The 23492-nt window shown below is 39.7% G+C and overlaps 1 protein-coding gene, 1 non-coding gene and 1 pseudogene across 2 annotated transcripts; 2 read left to right on the forward strand and 1 right to left on the reverse strand.

Moving 5' to 3' along the window:
• The first annotated feature begins 3848 nt into the window (after positions 1 to 3848).
• LOC112088309 lies at positions 3849 to 3954 on the forward strand. The gene has a single exon (XR_002900471.1). It is a non-coding gene; the product is annotated as a small nucleolar RNA R71 (small nucleolar RNA).
• Positions 3955 to 16651: 12697 nt separating this feature from the next.
• On the forward strand, positions 16652 to 19166 carry LOC112088106 (annotated as a pseudogene).
• A 1683-nt stretch (positions 19167 to 20849) lies between these two features.
• On the reverse strand, positions 20850 to 23201 carry LOC18022266. The gene is made up of 4 exons (XM_006405147.1): positions 22812 to 23201; positions 21474 to 22222; positions 21113 to 21346; positions 20850 to 21039 (listed from the first exon to the last, which is right to left on the reverse strand). Exons 1-4 carry the CDS (start codon positions 23199 to 23201, stop codon positions 20850 to 20852), a joined length of 1563 nt encoding a protein of 520 aa, XP_006405210.1.
• Positions 23202 to 23492: the final 291 nt, after the last annotated feature.

Consider the following 23492-nt stretch of genomic DNA (forward strand, 5'->3'; position numbering starts at 1 on the left):
TAATAGCACTCCCGTAAGCTGGAGTAGCGTCCTCGCAACCATGTAAATCATGCTTCACCTTGACCATGTTCTGTGCTATGATCCAGGCAAAGCAAGCAAGTCGTGAGTCGTCCATAAACGGAATCTGAAGTGTAATGAGCTCAGTCTTCAAAACACATCCCATGTTGGCTCTAGAGAAAATCGTGTGTGCTAAGAGTTTGTGCACAACTCTCACTGCGGGATGAGTAAGAAGGGCTGACTTGGATGCTATCATAGACTCCATGACCCATCTCTCTCCACAAGTTAAGATCGGTTTCATCTTCAAGGTAAATGCCATCGGTGTATGGAAGCTTAAGAGCTTCGCAAAGCTCAGAAATGGTGAGCGAGTAAGGCTGTCCGCAGATAGAGAATGACAGGATGCCATCTGATGCTCTGGGGTTCCTCCTCTTCGTGTGGTGGAGTGTAATAGTTGCTAAGAACTCGCGGACTAGCTCAGGATAAGTCGGAAGGTTCAGCTCCATGTAGGGTCTCAGCTTAAGTGCATCGATGTACCAGATCACATCCTCTCTGATTCCAAGCATCTCAAGTGTATGATAATCAATGCAAGGCGTGGGTTTGATGTTCAGCTTCTTGAAACGTCTTGCATAGTCCACTCTCGGGTTTGTCTCCCTGCCAATGTATCGAATCTGTGGTGGCTCGGGAGCTGCTCGTGTTTCTCTTGAGTGCTGGAGCAATCTTATCACATAGTTTCTTCTTCTCGGTCTGGCTTGGTTCAGCATGTACTCTCCTAGAGTAGCATCATCGGGAATGTCCTCAGAGTTGTCACCAGTGCGACGGCTTCTTCGGGATCTGGTTTGTTCCATTTTTCTGCAAAACGAATTGATTCTTGGATAAAGAGTGAATATGGATGCTGATTTTAACACATTAAGATCAGTTATACTAACATTAGTATAAAGAGATTAATTAAAATCATGAGCAAGCAGAATTGACATTAAATCAAAGAAATCAAGTAGTTCATGACTAGATTCGGATTTTTGATGTTCTCAACATAGAAATCTTCTAAAAATCGGTTTTTATGAGAAATTTCCATGTAAAATCTAAAGATTACCCAATACTAATCACTAATCACACAAGACTTAATCAGATTCATCAATTTTGCTGTTCCAAATTCGATTTTTATAAAGCATGTAGAATCCAAATTTCAAAATTCTCAATTCCTCTTAAGCTAGGTGTTATAATCGATTTTTAGATAACCTAAAAGGATAATCTATTGTTCTTAAGCTATTTCCACCATCAACAAACAGAGATTTGGGCTTTTTAAGAAAACCCTAAGTTCTGAAATCAATTAAAAACGGCGAGTTTGAGGTTCATACCTTGCTGGAAAGAGAGATTTGATGACAGAATTGAAATCAACTTTGAAAAAGAGTGAGGTTTGGGCCAAGAACCTCTTAAAAAGCTTAAGAATTGAAAAATGTTATCTATCTCCTAAATCTCCAAATCTTTTGGAAGAGAAGAGAAAAAGGAGTTTTGATCCAAAAAGTGTGTTTTTTTTCTTTAAAAAGCGTTTTTGTAGTTTTCTTTAAAAAGCGTTTTTGTAGTTTTCTTTAAAAAAGAGTTTTCTTTAAAAAGCGTTTTTGTAGCAAAAAGGGAAAATTTCCGGGAATTTTTAAGTTTACGGGAACTTACCTTTCTTGTTTTGCACGCAAGGAAAGTTTAAAACATACAAAAAATCTTTACGAGTTTTACAGGGAATACTTCAGAAATTACCGGAAAACTTCGAAAAGTGGCAGAAATCCGCGTCGTTACCTCAACGACCAACGACCGCGGTCAGGAGATGCGCGACCGCGTTGATTGAGGGCTCGGCCGCGGTCACGTTCACCGTGCTTCCTTGGCCACGGGTCGGTTGGTCGCGACCGCGGCTCTTCCTCCTGCGGCCTTCGTCCAACTTTCAGGTCTTTGCCGGGCCGAGCAGCTAAAAACCTATACTTTTCTTCTTGGTTTTTCTAATTTTCTAATTTTTTGTGTTTTTGTTTTATAAAATATCTGAAAATTAAAAGAAAAAGAAAGCATAAATTGTAAAAAGGAAAAGAAAACTAAAAGAAAGAGTACCTAAATGGGTTGCCTCCCATTAAGCGCTTTTTGTTTTATGTCGTTTAGCTCGACGTAGGCATGAAGAATCAGGCTGATTTGAATGGCACTCCACTTGATGTGCCTTTATCACTTCCGGTCGCTGGAGGTTTTACTTCTTCTCCTTGAGGAGCCGTCTTTTTTCCTTTACTCTTCTTTCGGACTTTAACATTGTTTAAAACCCTTTTTGTATTTTCGATCAGCTCCTGGATTTGGTCCTCACTAGTTTCTGTTGCATCTGGTGGAATGATGATCTTAATTTTTGCAAAAGCTTTCGGCTTCTCCTTTTCATTCTCTTTTGGCCGGTTTCCTTTGCTTGGAAAATCACCTAGGATAGTCGGGTAGTACCTTCTGCGATCCACATTGAGGAAAACAGCATACCGGTTTGCGTGATCGATTACTGCTCCTACGGTAGCTAGGAATGATCTCCCGAAAATGAGTGGCCTCTCCTTGTCTTTATCCATCTCCAAGACTTGGAAATCTGCTGGAACAATCTTGTCTCCCGCTAGAACTTGTAGATCATAAATCACCCCTTCAGTATCTTTTTGAGATGAATCTCCAAAAATAACCTTAACCGTCGATGTCCTTAAGGTTTTATGCCCAATTTTTTGCCAAATGTCTTTGACATGATGTTGACATTGGCTCCGGAATCGCACAGGCAGTCTGTAAACTTGATTCCTGAAATGAAACATTGGAAAACAAAACGTCCCGGATCGTCGGCTTTTGTAAGCCTTTGAAACGGTGATTGTTCAGGTACCTTAAATGGTGGCTGCTTGGCATCGACATCCTTGTACAGTGGTACAAAGATTGGGGTTTCTTCTTTCTTTCCATCGGTTATGGCCTCTTCTTCGGGCAATGTGGTTATGGCGTTGCAAAACCTCTTAGGGTTATCTTCAACTCTTCCTGGAAGAACTCCACTTTGCCTCTTCATAGAGTCGGCTGTTTGGGCGACTTGCACGTCTAGCTTTTTGACGTGCGAAGATAAAGCTTCAAACTTCCCGTTCAGATCATTGTACATACAGTCAACTTGCACGTTCACGTCTTTAGATGCTTTTTCATTCGTCATAACGAGCTGTTGGATGGACTGTTCAAGTCTACCGATTTGTGAAGCTAGCTGGTTTGTCGTGACTCCCTGCTGTTGTACAAATTGATTGTTAAAACCCGTACCTTGGTAGTGATATGGCTGTCGCGGTTGATATGGTACTGTTCTTCCAAAGTTTCCACCTTGGAACTTGTTTTGGAAGGATTTTTGCTGAGGTGGGTAGTACTGATCTTGAGGATTCTCCACATTTGGATTGCGGTAAGAGAGATTGTTGTAATTTGCATTCCGGAAGTTGTTGTTGAAGCCATTGTTGGAGCGATTTTGATATGGCACCAGTGCTCCTACATAGTTCACATCTTCTTTTTGAAAGGCTTGATTAATGTGATCGATATCACTAGGTCCTTCATCTTCTGCGCCATTGTTGGTCTCACAAGCATGGATTGGGCGATTGTTGCTCTTCAGAAGCTGGCTCATCATGGTCTTCAACTCGGTTATCTCCTTGGTGTCTGTACCAGTTTGCTTTGTTGATCGATCGTATTCAGGACAATCATTGCTATTGGCTTGAGCCAAATTTTCGATGAGGGCTCTTCCTTGGGCTATCGTCTTCTGTCCAAAATCTCCATTGCTAGCTGTATCAAGTGAAGGTTTGTATTTTGGTTGTAAACCTCGGTAAAATGTGCTCAGCAGGCTTGATCCATGAAATCCATGGTGAGGGCAATCACGTTCATACTCCTTAAAACGTTCCCAGGCTTCATAGAAAGATTCAGTTGGCCCTTGTTGAAAGTTTGAGATCTTTGTTCTCAACTGATTCGACCTTGACTTAGTATAGAAGTGGTTCAAGAAAGCAGTTTTACATTCTTCCCAATTAGTAATCGATCCTGCAGGCAAAGATTTTAACCAATGGTGAGCTTTATCTGCTAATGAAAAAGGGAACAACTTACACTTTAAATAGTGTGGTGGAACTTGGTTTGTTCTCATCATGCTGCAGATTTCTTCAAAGAGCTCGATATGGTCCATTGGGTGTTCAGAAGGAACTCCATGGAATTGGTTTTGCTTCACCAATGAAATGATTTGAGGCTTGACTTCAAACTCATTCCAGTTCGGAAATGGAACTTGAATTGCAGATCGGTTCTGAAAATTTTGAGTAGGTGCATCAAAATCAGCTATGCGATGGTTCCTGGCTTGTCTTCGGTGTTGATTTGCTGGCTGTACAGGGCGGTTAACGCGTCCATTCGGCTGTACTCCTTGGTGGTCACCATCGGCTGCATTGATGGGTGCTTCAAGGTCTTCACGTTCTTCTCTCTCGCGGTTCTGGTGGTTTCTTGGAGGAACCTCATCCTCCTCTCCATCTTGTCGAGCATGATCACCGCCTCTGTGATCATTCTCTTCATTTTCTCCATGTTCGGACCCGTCTTGGTCCATATTTAAAGCTCGGTTAATAGGATCTCCAGGCTGGTCGTTGTTGGTCATTCCTTGTGTTCGTCTAAGTCTTCGAAGTTCTCTTTCGTGTCTGTCTATCTCGTCTAGAATTGGAATGTTTTCTACAGGTCTGCGCCTGGTATTCATGCAATTCAGAGAAAAACAAAAGAAGGGAAAGATAATTCAGCAAAACTTTAAGAAAGAACTAGAGATCAGGTGTCTAGAACAGAAGTTAAAACAAGAAAAATAACAAAAGGCAGCGAAACAAATCCCCGGCAACGGCGCCAAAAACTTGATGTAGTGTGTCGATGGTTGTCAAGTTTTTCCCTAAATGAAATCAATAGCCGCAAGTGCATAGCTGATCGATTGTAGTACTTAGGGATCGAATCCACAGGGAAGGAGGATCTTTCCTGCAAAAGCATTTGAAAGAAATATAAAGTAAGGAAGTCTAGAACCAAACGGTTTTATGGGGGTTTTGGTGGTGAGTTTAAAATGTAAAAACGAATCCTAAAGAGACAATACGGGAATTAAAATGACCTAATAACTAAACTTAACAAAAACAGGTAAAAACGGGAAAAACGACTAATCTAATTGCTTAAATGAAAATCGATTAAAAAGGAATGAGAATATTGAACTAAAGCTTGAAATAAAAACGGTGTGAATCTATAAGGAAGAAAGCGTTGGGGTTCAGGGAAGTTTTCTCAGGGGTACGAACGATTCAAAACATTGCTAGAGAGTAAAATTGATAAGATCTTAGCTTAAACTTTTCGAACTGGAGTCACGGACGTATGAATACGCCACTGCCGTGATCATAGACAACTATCTCTCTCAACCCTGACCAGTAGGTTTCCACTCTGGCCCTGGAAGAGAAGAGATGCATTATGTTTAAGACTCGTCAGCATTCACAAATCGCCCATAGGTAGGTTTCCACTCCTATGTTTGTTTTGCTCTCCCAAACTAGATCTGACACCGGATGAACACTTTCGTGTCACCAAGCATCTGGATCAGATTGTAGTTCATGACGCTACTCTCATGCAGTAAAAACGAATTCAGAAGAAAAAGTTCTAAGATTCGGCTCAAAAGCTCATGGAATCCTCATCGAACATATAAATCCCCATCGAAAATCCCTTAATCCCAACAATAAAACTACTCAGACATGATGAACGAAATCAAAAACATAGTATTAAGAAGTAGAATAGAAACCGAAATTAAAAAAGAAAGAACAAGGGTTCAAGAGACAAATCTCTCTCTCCCTAAAACCTAAAACTTAAAAAGTATTCTAAAACAATAAGAACATATGAAGGCATACAAATTAGGGTTCCTAAAACATGTATTTATAGTGCTGAAGACATCTCTAGGCGTCACTTAGGGTTTCTCCAAATGAGGGAATCATTTTGGGCTTTAGAAATGGGCCTTCGGGCTCAGAGGTAGTTGGCCGCGGTCGGGATGGCTGTGACCGCGTGGAACGGGTTGCTGGCCGCGGTCGCGGTCGCGGTGCTTCTGACCGCGGGAAATAGACAGTTGGCCACGGTCGCGTGACTTGCTGGCCGTCTTCGAGTGGCTCCGGGGCTAATGGAATATCTTGAGATCCAACCGTTGGAATGTCTCCAAACCAAGTGCATTTGAAAGCTGGTTGATTCTTCTATAAGTTGTCCAATTTTAAGGGTGATCAGACGGTGAGAAGGTCTTCATCTCTCTATGAGAGTTCTGGCGGTCTGCATTTATCCAAAAGAGTCTTTTTGTTCCAATTTGTGCCTCTTTATCTCAAATTACCTGAAAAGTCTTTTAAAATCCGGAAACATAGAAATCCTTTGAAAACCTTTGAAAATGGAGTAAAACACCTGTAAAAGATATTAAAGTGATCCATAAAAATGGTCAAAATCCGGTGTTATCATCTAACTAGGTCTAAGATTGTCTTTAGCATCAGTTAAAAGTCCTTAACACACAAATCCTTGTGGATTCGATCCCTGAGTACTACTGCGTTTGCTGTGCACTTGCAGTTTGTCTAGGATAAAACTTGTATTGCCCACTGCACCCACATCATATCGCCCTCTCCAAAAAAGAATGTGCATCATGAGAGGATGAAGCACATTGATGTAAGAAATCATTATATCCATGATGTGATTGCTAATGGTGATGTTGAAGTGATGAAGATATCGCAAAAAGGAATCCTGCTGATATTTTCACCAAATTTCTACATCTGAACAAGTTTCAATCAGCTCTGAACTTGTTGCAGGTCAGGTCTGAGTAATAAAGCTCAGAAAATCCGAGACCAGAATTTAGGAACTAGATACAAGGTACTTCTCTCTCAAAAGGCTCAAGATAATGACTTTGATCATTAGGTGGAGATTTGTGAAGACAAAGGCTTGATGAGCAAGTATATAAACTTGGAATGACTCAACAGTAATAAAGAAAACTTACCTGCAGCGATTTTGTAACAAAACTGCGGTAAGTTTGCTTTTGGGACCACATTCATATGGAAATGGTGACTGCTCAAAATGTCAAGACAAGAGCATTGCTAATCCCTTAAGGACTTATTGTCGCGTGTATACAAAAGCACTAAGTCACGTTCATTGATCTGCAACACAGCTAAATCAAGATTCAGCCTTGGCGTTTCGGTTTTAGATCGATGATGTTAGCAGTTGAGTCACATGGGAAGCCCTAGAGAGGAACTTCTATAAAGCAAGAACTACAGTGAAGAGGGAGAAGTAAGAAGAACTTGAGAGTGATAAGAGAGAACAATAACATAAGAGAAAACCTGTTTTAGCATAAGCTTTGTATCTAGTTTTCTCTGTACAAGACTGATTCAAAGAATGTCTAAGTGCTAGTGAAGGGAATTAGGCGGATCTCTTGATTCATCTTGTTGTAAAAGCTACTCTCTATCTAGTGGGTTACGAGGAGGTCTTGGCGAGACGTAGCGGTTGGTTAATACTGTGATCTTGTTAAATTTAGGTGTGTGCTTTTATTTTCTTTACTCACTGCAAATCTCATCTTCTTCTTCTCATATCCTCTGTTCTCAAAACTCTGTTTTGTGTCTTCCTATATTTCTTGTTTGTCTCTCACTTCGGTTCTTGGTTTGTTGTGTCGTAAGCTCAAAAAAGTTGACATCTTTGGGACTTGGACTTAGCATTTACAATGGAATACGACTGAGCTTCAGAGTAGCAAATCTCTTAATAATCTCGCTAATGGCGGAAATTAGTTCTTTCTAAATTAAATTTGACCTTGATACTTGATAGCATTTCCCTCTCTACTCTTCTGTTTTCTAATTCCTAATATGTCCCTTAATCTAATGTGGTGGGAAGTATCATGTACGAAATGATCGAACAAGTCCTGACTTATCCTATTTGTTTGGTATCATTAGCAGATTCATGAGCCAACCAATCAAAGATCACTGGCTTGGCGTGAAATCGGTGCTAAAATACATTAAAGGCACACTTAAGACAAGGCTGTTCTACAAGAGAAGTTCTGAGTTCAAGGTAGTGGGTTATTGTGATGCAGACTTCACTGCAGATCCTGAGAATTGAACATCAGTGACTGGATTAGTGTTTACACTCGTTGGAACACCATCAGCTGATATGGAATGTAAAGGGTTGTGTGATAACACCGTATTTTGACCATTTTTATGGATCGCTTTGAAATACTTTCTCTATGTTTTTAATTGCTTTTAAGTACTTTTATTACGTTTTTCTAGTATTTGTAGTTCCAAAACTCTTTTCAGGTAACTTTGGGAAAAGCTTAACAAAATGGATAGAAAACAAGATTTCAGCTTAGAGTCAAACCGTCAGAAGTTCACCCCCGATTGAAGGCCTTCTCACCGTCTGATCCAGCTCAAATTTGGAGATCTTAAAGATGGAAGTATCAGATTTCCAGCACACTTTACAGCTTGGCAATCCAACAGTTCAATCAAAAGATACGCGAAGAGCAAGATGTCCCGTAAACCAGCCGGCAAGCGTTTCCACCTGCTACCAACAGACCAATCCCCGCGGTCACGCACGTCCTGACCGCGGCCAGCCAACCATTTCCCGCGGTCACGCACATCCCGACCGCGGCCAGCTAATTCGGACTCCGAAGGCCCATTTCTGAAGCCCATATCATTTTCCCAGCCTTGATTCCGGAACTAGACCCTAGAGATGTCTTGAGCACTATAAATACATGTTTTAAGAACCTTAATTCGTATGACCTCATATGTTCTTCTTGTTTTAGAATACTTTTTAAGTTTTAGGTTTTAGGGAGAGAGAGATTTATCTCTTGAACCCTTGTTCTTTCTTTTTCAATTTCGGTTTCTATTCTTCTTTTTAATATTATGTTTTTGATTTCGTTCATCATGTCTGAGTAGTTTTATTGTTGGGTCTAAGGGATTTTCGATGGGGATTTATATGTTTGGTGAGGATTCCATGAGCTTTTGAGCCGAATCTTAGAACTTTTTCTTCTGAATTCGTTTTTACTGCATGAGAGTAGCGTCATGAACTACAATCTGATCCAGATGCTTGGTGACACGAAAGTGTTCATCCGGTGTCAGATCTAGTTTGGGAGAGCAAAACAAACATAGGAGTGGATACCTACCTATAGGCGATTTGTGAATGCTGACGAGTCTTAAACATAATGCATCTCTTCTTTTCCAGGGCCAGAGTGGATACCTACTGGTCAGGGTTGAGAGAGATAGTTGTCTATGATCACGACAGTGGCGTATACATACGTCTGTGACTCCTGTTCGAAATGTTTAAGTTAAGATCTTATCAAATTTACTCTCTAGCAATGTTTTGAATCGTTCATACCCCTGAGAAAACTTCCCTGGACCCCAGCGCCTCTTTTCTTATAGATTTACACCGATTTTCATTCAAGCTTTAGTCTAGTATCTTTACTCTTTCAATCGATTTTCCTTTAAGCAATTAGGTTAGCCGTTTTCTCGTTTTTACCCGTTTTCGTTAAGTTTAGTTATTAGGTCATTTTAATTCCCGTATTTTCTCTTTAGGATTCGTTTTTACGTTTTAAACACACCACCAAAACCCTTACAAAACTCGCATGGTTCTAGACTTCCTCACTTTATATTTCTTTCGAAGGCTTTTGCAGGAAAGATCCTCCTTCCCTGTGGATTCGATCCCTAAGTACCACAATCGATCAGCTGTGCACTTGCGGCTATTGATTTCATTTAGGGTAAAACTTGACAACCCTCAACACGACAGCAACATCAAGTTTTTGGCGCCGTTGCCGGGGAAGGCACGCATTTTCTTTACCCCAAAACCCTAAGAAAGGTTGGTAAATCGACTCTAGAACCCCTTTTTCTACATATTTCCATTTTTCGGTTATTTTGTTTCCATTTCAGAAGATATGGATCCTATAAATCGAAATCCACACTATGAGGAAGGTTTCTACAACACTCCTCAAGCCACCAGACGCAGAGAAGAACACCAAGCCCGAGATCTTAGCTACATGGATCGATACAGCCAGCCAAATCATCCATACCACCGGTGCAGAGAGCCTGTTCGATGCCGGGAAGATCCCTATGGTCCTCCTCCGACCTACTTCAAGCCACATGCCTATAATCCTCCACCGCAGAACCCTAATCAGCAAGAGGACAACTTGAGGATCAGCAGACGTTTGGGACACCTCAAAGGAATGATAAACCAGTTCCTTGATCAGCAGATTCTCACCGAAAACATCCTGCTCAAGAGAATTGATTCAATCTCTGAAGAGTTCAACAGAAAATTCGATGATCTGGCCAATCATGTTCGAGTTCTGGAAGAACAAACCCACAAGGACGCACAAACACTAGCTGGGATGATCCACCAAGTTGCAACAGAGCAGACAAGACAAGGGTATGACATCATACAAAACTCAAGCGATATTGTCGAATCGAAGTAGGAGATCAAAGAAGTCAGAGAATCCGCCTCCTGGTATAGAGAGAAGACAGACGAAGAGTTGCAGGAGATCGAGCACAGGCTGAACAAACTCGAGCTCAAAGCACGGGAGATTGATGCAAGAATGGAACAGATGCCCAACATTGAGCAAATTGAGAGATTTTCTAAGAGATCTCCCAAAGATCCTGATGAAGATGCACAACAACGCCCTGGTATGAGTTCATATGATGCTGGTCTACCCAATAAAGAAGCTGGAGAAGTTCGTGTCAAGTACAAGAAGGAAGACAAACTATGAGCAAATTATATCTGGAGCCGCGGGTCCGAGCATCCTGACCGCGGCCAAGGCCCCTTTTCTCGCGGTCGCGACGCCTCTGACCACGGGAGTTGGTCGTTCAGATTCACCTCCGGGATTTGAGAGAAAAATAATACATCTCTTGTCCCAACTTCAACCTCCAGCATCTAAAAAAGCAACTCAGGAAGAAGAAAACCAAGTTTCAGATGAAGAAACAGATTGGCAGAAATCATTACCTTGTATGATGGCAAGGGAATGTGTTGAAGATTCAGCTAACTCTTCAATCCAAGAAGACCCGATATGCAGCAAGATAAAGATGACATACATCGATTCAATCATTGAATACGACGCTGCAGCTTTCTTTTGTGAATCCTATTCTGCGTTTGAAACACCAGCCAACACCTACAGAGAAAGGCAAGTTGGAATTCTCCATAAGGTCAAGACTACAGGTCAATTTCTTATCTCTTGTTCTATTAGAGGAGAAATGTTTAAAAACGTGCTTTGTGATTCTGGAGCTTTTCTTAACATGATGTCCAAGGCAATTGCTTTGAGACTTGGTATTAAACACATGCGCAGGACTAGAGCAAAGATTAGTCTAGCTGATGATTCCGATGCAACACCTCAAGGAATAGCTCATGAAATTCCTTTGAGAATAGGAGATTGCATAGTGCCTGCCGACTTCTACATTGTCGAAACGAGAGACGCAACATATCCAGTGATTCTCGGATGGTCTTTTCTAGCAACTTCCGGAGCTATAATGAACTGGCCAAACCGGAGGATTTCGTTTGCTAATATCGACAAAGATGTCTTCACAGAAGTTGTCCCATACAACAGCAAAGCAGGAAAACGTTCTGCAACAGAAGAATTTGAAGAAGAGCTTTGGAGTGACGAAGAACCTGCTAGGCAAAGATGTCGAAAAAGACTTGTCTCAGGACAAGGTCTTCTTCATTGGACTAAGCCACGTCCAACACCAAAAGTCGAGCTAAACGACTTAAAACAGAAGCGCTTAATGGGAGGCAACCCATTTAGATATTGTTTTCTTTAGGATTTTTTTTTCTTTTTCTATTGATCTTTTTTTTTTTCTTAGTTTCAGGTGTTTCTTATAAAATAAAAAAGCCAAAAAAATCAAAAAAAACCCGAAAAAACCAAAAAGAAGGATGGTCCCTGACTGCTCGGCCCAGCAGGATCCAAGAAGAAGCAGCGAAATAAGCCCCCGCGGTCGCAGACGTTCTGACCGCGGGAAACGCCTTTTCGACCGCGGTCGCATGTTTCTGACCGCGGCCAAGCACATGTTTACCGCGGTCGCGTGGCTCATGACCGCGGCAAATGGTCGTTGAGATCAAACCCGACCCCAAACCACCCACTTCACCTCATTTCACCTCACTAATCCCCATTCCACCTCATTCATCACTTCCCACCACCTTCATCACCACCTATCACCTTCCAAAACCTCTTCGAATGAATCCGGTTCATCTCCACCAGCATCCCAGATCCAGGTAAGTTCTCTTTGGCCTTACCAATTTGATTATCTATGCATTTTTCTCATCCAATCTCGACTTGCTTCACACTGAGGACAGTGTGATTTAAGTCTGGGGGAGGATTTCATCCCTTTCTAACCACTTTTCTTTCATGAGTCTTGCATTATCTATACTTTTTGCATTTTCCTTAAAGTTTTTCAAAATCGGTTTTCAAAACAAAATACGTTTTAAAAGGGAATGGTAAACATGAATCAATAATAGTTGACTGTGTGCTTTAGACTGTTCCTAGTGACATTCTCATTCATGATTTAGGACTAGACTAGGCGGTAGCTAAGCACATTTGAAACGAAATACCCCAGAGGAATTTGAATAATTTGATTTAGATGAAGGAATACACTAGCTCTGTTTTATTTGGACTTAATCTGGACTTAATTTTCTCATTGAAGCTTTAGACCAGGGAAACGAATCATACATTCAGGACTCCTTTATCCTTTTACCACTCTCAGTTGATCCTGAAGGGCTAGTTCATCTTTAGCTAGTCCCCCACCTTAACCAATCCTCTTTCAAACCACATGCACTCTTGTTTTATATTGTCTTATATGCAGATAAGTGCAAAAACGTTGGAGAGAAAGAGGAACGACGCAGTTTTCAGTCACCAAGGACAGAGACCTGCGATTTGCCGGAAAAGTTCCCGGAAGGATTCAACACAAGAGGAAGCTCAGTTTGCCTTAGAAGAATCTCAGATTTTGGTACAATCTCGTCCTCTAGTCTCTCTCTCTTTAAAAGGCATTTCCTTTCGAAAAAAAAATAAAAAAAAATAAGAATAAAAATAAAAATACCCGAAAATAAGAAAAGAAAAGAAATAAAAGCCTTAGAGAGTCTAGAGAGGTCGAATTTTAAGTCCCAAGGCAACTGGAGTTCAATTTTATGGAGTTTTGGAGATCATTTTCTGATTCCCGGAAAGAATCTAAGTCTGAGGGAATAGCTGTTTACAACAAAGGAGGAAGGATTATGCAACAACATTTGGCAAGAAGAAGTGACTGAAAATTGCGGTCATCAACAGGTCCTTATCTCTCTTGCGGTTTTGCATATTATCTTGCATCCTTCAGATCTTCACGTAACCCGAAACACTTTAACTCCACCATTTAAACAGCCCTTTAATGCCAAACGCCGTCTACCCTGGATGATGTCTTTAATGAGAACTCACTATTGAACTTAATGAATGTAGAGAGCTAGTTGACTGGAATCAAGATTTAGATTGTTTAAGTTTTGCATGACGGAAAAAGTGGACTAGTATTTTTTGTGTATTGGTGAGAATTTCTAGACTAAGTTGTGGATTGATGCACTATCTTTGGTCCTAGTTTAGGGGTTCATGTCTCTGAGATTTTTGCATTCCCTATTTTTGTTTTCACTTAACCAGTTTAGGCTTTTGCTTTGTTTGAGGACAAACAAAGATTTAAGTCTGGGGGAGTTGATAACACCATATTTTGACCACTTTTATGGATCGCTTTGAAATACTTTCTCTATGTTTTTAATTGCTTTTAAGTACTTTTATTACGTTTTTCTAGTATTTGTAGTTCCAAAACTCTTTTCAGGTAACTTTGGGAAAAGCTTAACAAAATGGATAGAAAACCAGATTTCAGCTCAGAGTCAAACCGTCAGAAGTTCACCCCCGATTGAAGGCCTTCTCACCGTCTGATCCAGCTCAAATTTGGAGATCTTAAAGATGGAAGTATCAGATTTCCAGCACACTTTACAGCTTGGCAATCCAACAGTTCAAGCAAAAGATACGCGAAGAGCAAGATGTCTCGTAAACCAGCCGGCAAGCGTTTCCACCTGCTACCAACAGACCAATCCCCGCGGTCACGCACGTCCTGACCGCGGCCAGCCAACCATTTCCCGCGGTCACGCACATCCCGACCGCAGCCAGCTAATTCCGACTCCGAAGGCCCATTTCTGAAGCCCATATCATTTTCCCAGCCTTGATTCCAGAACCCTAGACCCTAGAGATGTCTTGAGCACTATAAATACATGTTTTAAGAACCTTAATTCGTATGACCTCATATGTTCTTCTTGTTTTAGAATACTTTTTAAGTTTTAGGTTTTAGGGAGAAAGAGATTTATCTCTTAAACCCTTGTTCTTTCTTTTTCAATTTCGGTTTCTATTCTAATTTTTAATATTATGTTTTTGATTTCGTTCATCATGTCTGAGTAGTTTTATTGTTGGGTCTAAGGGATTTTCGATGGGGATTTATATGTTCGGTGAGGATTCCATGAGCTTTTGAGCCGAATCTTAGAACTTTTTCTTCTGAATTCGTTTTTACTGCATGAGAGTAGCGTCATGAACTATAATCTGATCCAGATGCTTGGTGACACGAAAGTGTTCATCCGGTGTCAGATCTAGTTTGGGAGAGCAAAACAAACATAGGAGTGGAAACCTACCTATGGGCGATTTGTGAATGCTGACGAGTCTTAAACATAATGCATCTCTTCTTTTCCAAGGCCAGAGTGGAAACCTACTGGTCAGGGTTGAGAGAGATAGTTGTCTATGATCACGATAGTGGCGTATACATACGTCCGTGACTCCAGTTCGAAAAGTTTAAGCTAAGATCTTATCAAATTTACTCTCTAGCAATGTTTTGAATCATTCATACCCCTGAGAAAACTTCCCTGAACCCCAGCGCCTCTTTTCTTATAGATTTACACCGATTTTCATTCAAGCTTTAGTCTAGTATCTTTACTCTTTCAATCGATTTTCATTTAAGCAATTAGGTTAGCCGTTTTTCTCGTTTTTACCCGTTTTCGTTAAGTTTAGTTATTAGGTCATTTTAATTACCGTATTTTCTCTTTAGGATTCGTTTTTACGTTTAAACACACCACCAGAACCCTTACAAAACTCGCCTGGTTCTAGACTTCCTTACTTTATATTTCTTTCGAAGGATTTTGCAGGAAAGATCCTCCTTTCATGTGGATTCGATCCCTAAGTACTACAATCGATCAGCTGTGCACTTGCGGCTATTGATTTCATTTCGGGTAAAACTTGACAACCCTCAACACGACAGCAACATCATTGTGGCTCTATCGACGACAGATCTAAGTATATGGCTCTAACCGAGGCTGTGAAGGAAGAGCTGTCGTTGAAGGGTTTGTTGAAAGAATTTTGTTATGAGCATAACAGTGTAGAGGTCTTCTGTGACTCTCCAAAAACAATATGCATCATGAGAAGACGAAGCACATTGATGAAAGGCATCATTATATCCATGAAGTGATTGCTAATGGTGATGTTGAATTGATGAAGATATTGACGAAAAAGAATCATGCTGATATTTTCACCAAATTTATACCTCTGAACAAGTTTCAATCAGCTCTGAATTTGTTGCAGGTCAGGTCTGAGTAATAAAGCTCAAAAATCTGAGACCAGAATGTAGGAACTAGATACAAGGTACTTCTCTCTCAAAAGGCTCAAGACAATGACTTTGATCATTAGGTGGAGATTTTTGAAGACAATGGCGTGATGTGAAAGTATGTAAACTTGGAATGACTCACCAGTAATAAAGAAAACTTACCGGCAGTGATTTTCTACCAAACCTGCGGTAAGTTTGCTTTTGGGACCACATTCATATGGAATTTGTGACTGCTCAAAATGTCAAGACAAGAGCATTGCTAATCCCTTAAGGACATATTGTCGCGTGTACACAAAAGCACTATGTCACGTTCATTGGTCTGCAACACAGCTAAATCAAGACTCAGTCTTGGCGTTTGGGTTTTAGACCGATGATGTTAGCAGTTGAGTCACATGGGAAGCCCTAGAGAGGAACTGCTATAAAGCAAGAACTACGGTGAAGAGAGAGAAGTAAGAAGAACTTGAGAGGGATAAGAGAGAACAATAGCATAAGAGAAAACCTATTTTAGCATAAGCTTTGTATCTAGTTTTCTCTGTACAAGACTGATTCAAAGAGTGTCTAAGTGCTAGTGAAGGGCATTAGGCGGATCTCATGATTCATCTTATTGTAAAAGCTACTCTCTTTATCTAGAGGATTCCGAGGAGGTCTCCGCGAGACGTAGTGATCTTGTTAAATTTGGGTGTGGGCCCCTATTTTCTTTACTCATTACAAATCTCATATTCTTTTTCTCATATCCTCTGTTCTCAAAACTCTGTTTTGTGTCTTCCTCTTTTTCTTGTTTGTCTCTCACTTCGGTTCTTGGTTTATTGTTTCTTAAGCTCAAAAACGTCAACATCTTTGGGCCTTGGACTTAGGATTTACAATGGAATACGATTGAGTTTTAGAGTAACAAATATTTTAATAAGCTCCCTAATGGCGGACATTGGTTCTTTATCTCATGAATTTGACCTTGCTACTTGATAGCATTGCCCTCTCTACCCCTCTCTACTCCTCTGTTTTCTAATTCCTAATATATCCCTTACTCTAATGCGGTGGCAAGTATGATGTACGCAATGATCGGAACAAGGCCTGACTTATCCTATTCGGTTGGTATCATTAGCAGATTCATGAGCCAACCAATCAAAGATCACTGGCTTGGAGTGAAATGGGTACTAAGATACATTAAAGGCACACTTAAGACAAGGCTGTTGTTCTACAACAGAATTTATGTGTTCAAGATACTGCGTTATTGTGATGCAGACTTCGCTTCAGATCCTGAGAATTGAATATCAGTTACTGAATTAGTGTTTACACTGGTTGGAAACACCATCAGCTGGAAATCTGGACTGAAGAGGGTTGTGGCTCTATCAACGACATATCTAAGTATATGGCTCTAACCGAGGCTGTGAAAGAAGCGCTGTGGTTGAAGGGTTTGTTGAAAGAATTTGGTTATGAGAAGAACAGTGTAGAGGTCTTCTGTGACTCTCCAAAAACAATATGCATCATGAGAGGATGAAGCACATTGATGTAAGGCATCATTATATCTATGAAGTGATTGCTAATGGTGATGTTGAAGTGATGAAGATATCGACGGAAAGGAATCCTGCTGATATTTTCACCCAATTTCTACCTCTGAACAAGTTTCAATCAGCTCTAAACTTGTTGCAGGTAAGGTCTGAGTAATAAAGCTTAGAAAATCCGAGACTGGAATCTGGGAACTAGATACAAGGTACTTCTCTCTCAAAAGGCTCAAGATAATGACTTGGTCATTAAGTGATGACTTGGTCATTAGGTGGAGATTTGTGAAGACAATGGCGTGATGAGAAAGTATGTAAAATTGGAATGATTCAACAGTAATATAGAAAACTTACCTGCAGTGGTTTTCTATCAAAACTGCAGTAAGATTGCTTTTGGGACCACATTCATATGGAATTGGCGACTGCTCAAAATTTCAAGACAAGAGCATTGCTAATCCCTTAAGGACTTATAGTCGCGTATATACAAAAGCACTAAGTCACGTTCATTGGTCTGCAACACAGCTAAATCAAGATTCAGCCTTGGCGTTTGGCGTTTTAGATAGATGATGTTAGTGGTTGAGTCACATGGGAAACCCGAGAGAGGAACTGCTATAAAGCAAGAACTATGGTTAAGAGAGAGAAGTAAGAAGAACTTGAGAGTGATAAGAGAGAACACTAGCATAAGAGAAAACCTGTTTTAGCATAATCTTTGTATCTAGTTTTCTCTGCACAAGACTGATTCAAAGAGTGACTAAGTGCTAGTGAAGGTCATTAGGCATATCTCTTGATTCATCTTGTTGTAAAAGCTACTCTCTTTATCTAGTGGATTCCAAGGAGGGTCTCGGCAAGACGTAGCGGTTGGTTAATCGGTTGGTTAATACCGTGAACTTGTTAAATTTGGGTGTGTGCTCTTATTTTCTTTACTCGCTGCAAATCTCACCTTCTTCTTCTCAGATCCTCTGTTCTCAAAACTCTCTGTTTTGTGTCTTCCTCTGTTTCTTGTTTGTCTCTCACTTTGGTTCTTGGTTTGTTGTGTCTTAAGCTCAAGAAAGTCGACATCTTTGGGCCTTAGACTTAGCATTTACAATGGAATACAATTGAATTTTAGAGTAACAAATCTCTTAATAAGCTCGCTAATGGCGGAAATTGGTAAATTATCTCATGAATTTGACCTTGATACTTATTAGCATTGCCCTCTATACTCTTCTATTTTCCTATTCCTAATCTATGCTTCCCCTCTTGCCATCTCAGTCATGGCTTGTAATGGCTGGGAAGGTTCGTCTTCGAGCGAAAATGAAACTGGTTTTGCACTAGATGATGACCAAGAGTTTCATTATGGTGTTCAAAGCTCAGGTTACAATTCAGGTGGATTAAAATTATGCTCAACTCGTTTCTGGATTTTAGTTGTTATTATCTTAAAATTAATCTCTCTCTTTCTCTATTTCTTTGTGTGTTTGCATATTGTAGACTAGGATCTTCCAAGGCTCGTTGGATTGCAGTATTAGGAATGTCTCAAGTTGAGTTTAAAAGAAGGAAATTAAACTTCGGACAACAACTTGAATCATTCGTAGCGGAAACACATATTGCTTCATTGAAGAGGCTTTGTTTGTGGCAAACAAAGTTTGTTTTCGATATGCAGTTTTTACTCAGTCATTTGATGAACTAGTCCCTTCTTTTTTCGCATTCTCTTCCTCTCACTTGCAGGTATTTGAGTGAAATAGGAGAGTTGCAGATATTTGGTAATGAAGATGATGACGTAGTGATGCCATTGAAGGACTTGTATGAGAAAATCACAGAGGGAGAAACGGCTGCTTTTGGGAAAACTACGAGTTTTATAGATACTTAATGGGTTTCAGTTACATTGGACGTTTTTTGGACGTCAAAGGATGCTGTAATTACGACACCAAGTGGCGAAGAAGAGTCAGTTTGTGCTGGTGACAAGGGTACTGTTACTAAACTCTTGGGAGGTATGCAAATATGTGATGCCAGAGCTGTGTCTGACGTGTATTTGCTAGACAGCCAGTTCCAGAAGTCTTCTTCTGGTAAGCCTTCTCTTTCGTTCCAACTATGAAAGCAAGATTTTACATTACGGCATCTTACTCAGCCATACTCCTCTTTTTTTGCAGGGAGTCTCCACCAAGCAAAGAAGATATTAAAGTCCTAAGTTGTGAAAGTTCCACATCGGTAGTTGGAGAATTTGTGAAGTTGTATATAAAATGTAAGAGCCAATCCGCTCATTGCCAATTAGTTTTGACTTGGAAGCACATAAACCCATATTTAACATAGTATCAAAGCCACCCGATCTTTGGGCCCTCTCCGGTTGGGCCTCCTCGTGGATGTTTGTTCCCCTAAGTTTCCACGCTTCAATCCTGCGTGAAGGGGAGTGTTGTGAAAGTCCCACATCTGTAGTTGGAGAATTCATGAAGTACTATATAAAAGGTAAGAGCCAATCCACTCAATGCCAATTAGTTTTGAGTTGGAAGCCAATAAATCCATATTTAACATCCTGCAAAGCCGCATAAATTGCGCCGTTAATGTTAATGCTCTGGCATATTGCTCAGGGCCGTGTAAGTTTCTTTTCTTTCAGTTCCATAGATTTCTGTCTTGTGTTTCATTGGCCACTGATAGGCGTCTAAAGAGATTCAATCTCAAATATGACGGCTCAATGACTAAAGAAGAATTCTGTCCTATCTGTAATGGCCCGCTATATAGATCAGACTCATCAGATTTGAATACTTTTGAAAGATGCCATGAATCTGATGATGTCCTTTATGCTGCTTGCTGTTCAAGTTCCTGGTTTCAATTACTTCCACAAGATCGATCATCTCTTGAGTATTTCAGTTCATTTCTACCACATTACATGATTTCCCAAGGGAAGCATCAAAAGGTTAACAGTCAAATTTATCTGAGGTGAGTACCTAAAATGTTAGTTTCTGGTAATCAAAGGCTCTGAACTTGTAGATTTAGCAATTCATTTTAGTATTATAGATAGAATTAACGTTTGTTTCCAAAATTCTCTTTTCAGTGACAAAATAAGACTGTTTGCTCTTAGACAATGAAGACGATGTCTAAATCTGCAATGCTTGTGATGTTTCAGATATCATCGGCTTGCACAAGGCAGAGAGAAATGTAAACTGCATATCTATGCTCGTCATATCACCCGCTTGTTGTTAATGGGCTGCATTAGAGTTTGTTTATTTTTAGCACTCTTGCTCTTGAAGCAAAGCAAAAAAGGAATCTCGGCCTATTTATTAGAAATTTACTTTTTTTATAAATGTTGCATCATCACTTTAATATCCGTTAAACAAATTCATTAATATCAAAATGAGATTACATAATCATTAAACAAATTTTGAAAACAATTTGTAAGATACGAAGTTAATTTGACTATGCATTTTTTGAAATTTAAACTTGCTAACATATTATTTAATTCGTTAGCGAGTAAGTCTAGCATAATCTTATAACATCTTTTACTATACAGACGATTACAAAATTCTGTGCCCGAACAACTAATTGTATCAGTCCAGGATTGGTTGCAACCCAATCGTTAATATGATCTCGGGTATAATCAAAACATTGATGACTAATAATTGACTTCAAAATTACTTCAATTTACTGAATATTATCAAATTAAACATTCTCTGCCACTGAAACATCATAAAGACAGAAAAAAAAAAAAAAAAAAAAAACGCCGACGAAAAAAGTGAAAAATTTTCCAAAACAACTCTTTTCTCTTTGTTTATATAAAGAGAGATTAAAGAGAATAGTAATCCCTGTAAAAGTCTTCAAAGCCTCCTTCATCGTCAGATTCAGTTAAACCGCCATAATTGTAGTCTCCATAATCATCATATCCATCCCCATTCCCTTCTCCAGTGGAAATATGCTCAGGAGTAAACTGATACTCCTGTACCACGTCTGGAGGAAGCGGCGAGTAGATTACATGTCTGCAAGAAACATGATTAGTCGAAAAAATATAACAATCGGGTGGAGTTTGTGAATCACAAGACTTAAACTTACACAGGAGTTTGATGATCTATAAAATCTTCAAAGTTACGCCAACGTCCACCATCATCATCGTAATAGCATTGACACATATCTTTTTCACAAGAATGTTCTGAGTCGTCATCATCATCATCGTCGTCATCTTCATCGTCATAATCACCATGGCCAGTAAGTAGGCAACCAGAAGGACAAGTCTGTTGGTTTTTCTTCCATTCGACCCCACATTTGTAACAAAACTCATATCCACATCTACACAAAGCACAATATATTATAAAACAGAACCTCTTCATACGATAGTTTCTTTTGATTAAAAAATCTACAATGGAAGTGCAAAAACGACATGTGATTGCAGCAATGAAGACTAGTGTATATGTACCTGCAAGTCATGTGGTTGCAGCCATGAGAAAGTTCAATCAAGTGCCTACACTTGAGACATTGACGCCACCTATTGTCGTTTGCAAGAGACTTTAGCTTCATATCATCAACTAGAGGGTCAGGATGAAGTTTCTTGTAATCAGCACACGACAAATCAGTATGCGATGGTACTTTGCAATCAATGCAAAAGAGTCCACAGCATTTGACACATTCCCGAACATTGGACTGGTCTGAGCCATCAGAGCTGGAAAGCTCGGCTTTGGACATCAACATTGAGCAGTTTTGATAAGGGCAATAGATTCTCTCTGAGGGAGGAATCGAATCCTCTTTCATCTTTCGTTTCCACATCTCAATCACCCTAGTTGTCAAAATCTTGCTACAGCTTTCAAGAGTGAGCTCTAACTTGCATCCTTCACCAAGACATGTGGGCACAATTCCGCTAAGAAGCTTCACTTCCACATACTGTTTCACGCAAGAAAAGCAATGACGATGAATGCATTTGTCAGTAAAGAACATACGCCCTTTCTCGATTTCTTCAAGACAAATGGTACAAGTTTCTCCCTGTTCTGGCTTAGCGTCAACGGTGCTGCTTTGAGAAGTTGTTGCCTCTCTTGCGAGTTTGAAAGCGAATTTAACATCGCTTCGGGCAACCAGAAGAGGATCACTAGAAGCCATTTTTTCTCTTAGGCGACACAATTCTTTCAAAAGCTGGAGGTTTTTGTTCTGCGTAGGCTTATCTCCACCATTTATCTGCATTGAAATTCAGATTCCATCTCGTAAGAGAACATCACAATACTGATATATATTTCAAATAACATAGTAAATATTCCACTCAACACAAAAAATTCACATCCTAGCTAGTCCTATATATTTAATATGCTTCAAATGTCTTTTAGAGTTTTGTACCTCCACATCTAGTAAGACTAATATGACATAAAAAGGCAAGATGATGGGATTAACGCGTATAATTGATCAAAATTTTCATTTTTAAAAAAAAAAAGAAACCCATACATATTAACAGTTAAAAGCCAACAATAGTATATAACCGTCTAGTGTCTGTAAAAGCTCTTTATACACGGATTACAAGCCAACAATTAAACAATAACCACCATCTAATGGTTTAAACAAGAGAAGCCTATTCAATTTCAGAGTAATACTACCAAATACCAAACTAAAAATAATGTAAAATTACCAAATACCAAAAAAAAAAAAACCCTAATCAGAAATTACCACCGATTCATGGATTTTCTACAAACAAGAATTACACTTAAACAAAAAAGAAAAAAAAATGCCAATGAAACATATACGGATGAAGCAACAATGAATACAAAACACTTACCAATTGAAATATCTGATAATCATCGCAGTAAATCATGACGTGTCTAATCCCCAAGTCAAAAGCTTCACTTAACCCACGAATCAGCGCCTTAATCTCCACTCCTCTCCGGCTAATCTGGCCACCGTCACTCAGTGTTTCCTTAATCTCATACAACAAATTATCATTACCGTCACAAATCGCTACACCATATCCAGCGGTAATGGTCCTTTCTCCACCGTCCGCCACCGTCTCGTCATTAACCAAACCCTTGAAATACAATCTGTAGACCACATCGTCCAAAAAATTAACGACTTTAAAAGAACCTTCGTCTTTAGGGTTTGAGGTATCTCCGGTTACCTCGGCATCTAGCCGAGGTCTTTTGAAAATCAAGTCTGATCTGTGTTTTTCCATTTTTTTGTTTGGTTTGGTCTCAAGTTTTACACTTTATATAGAGGGAGGATAGCGTCTTTGAGAAGTTGTCAAATAAATTCTCTCATTAACTGCTCGTTATCGAAGTCCCTTAATATTTGTAACCGATTTTGGTAAGTGTCGATTGAATTTTCTATAAATTTTAAATTTCAATTTTGCTCGTTATTATGCCCTTCTTTTTTTTGGCATTATTCCCTTCTCTTTTTTGGCATTTGTAAGGTACAACAACATCTAATATTTTAAGTTAAATTTACAAAACTTTTGAATTACACA

Source organism: Eutrema salsugineum, unplaced genomic scaffold (assembly GCF_000478725.1).
Source record: "Eutrema salsugineum unplaced genomic scaffold, Eutsalg1_0 scaffold_15, whole genome shotgun sequence".
NCBI lineage: Eukaryota > Viridiplantae > Streptophyta > Magnoliopsida > Brassicales > Brassicaceae > Eutrema > Eutrema salsugineum.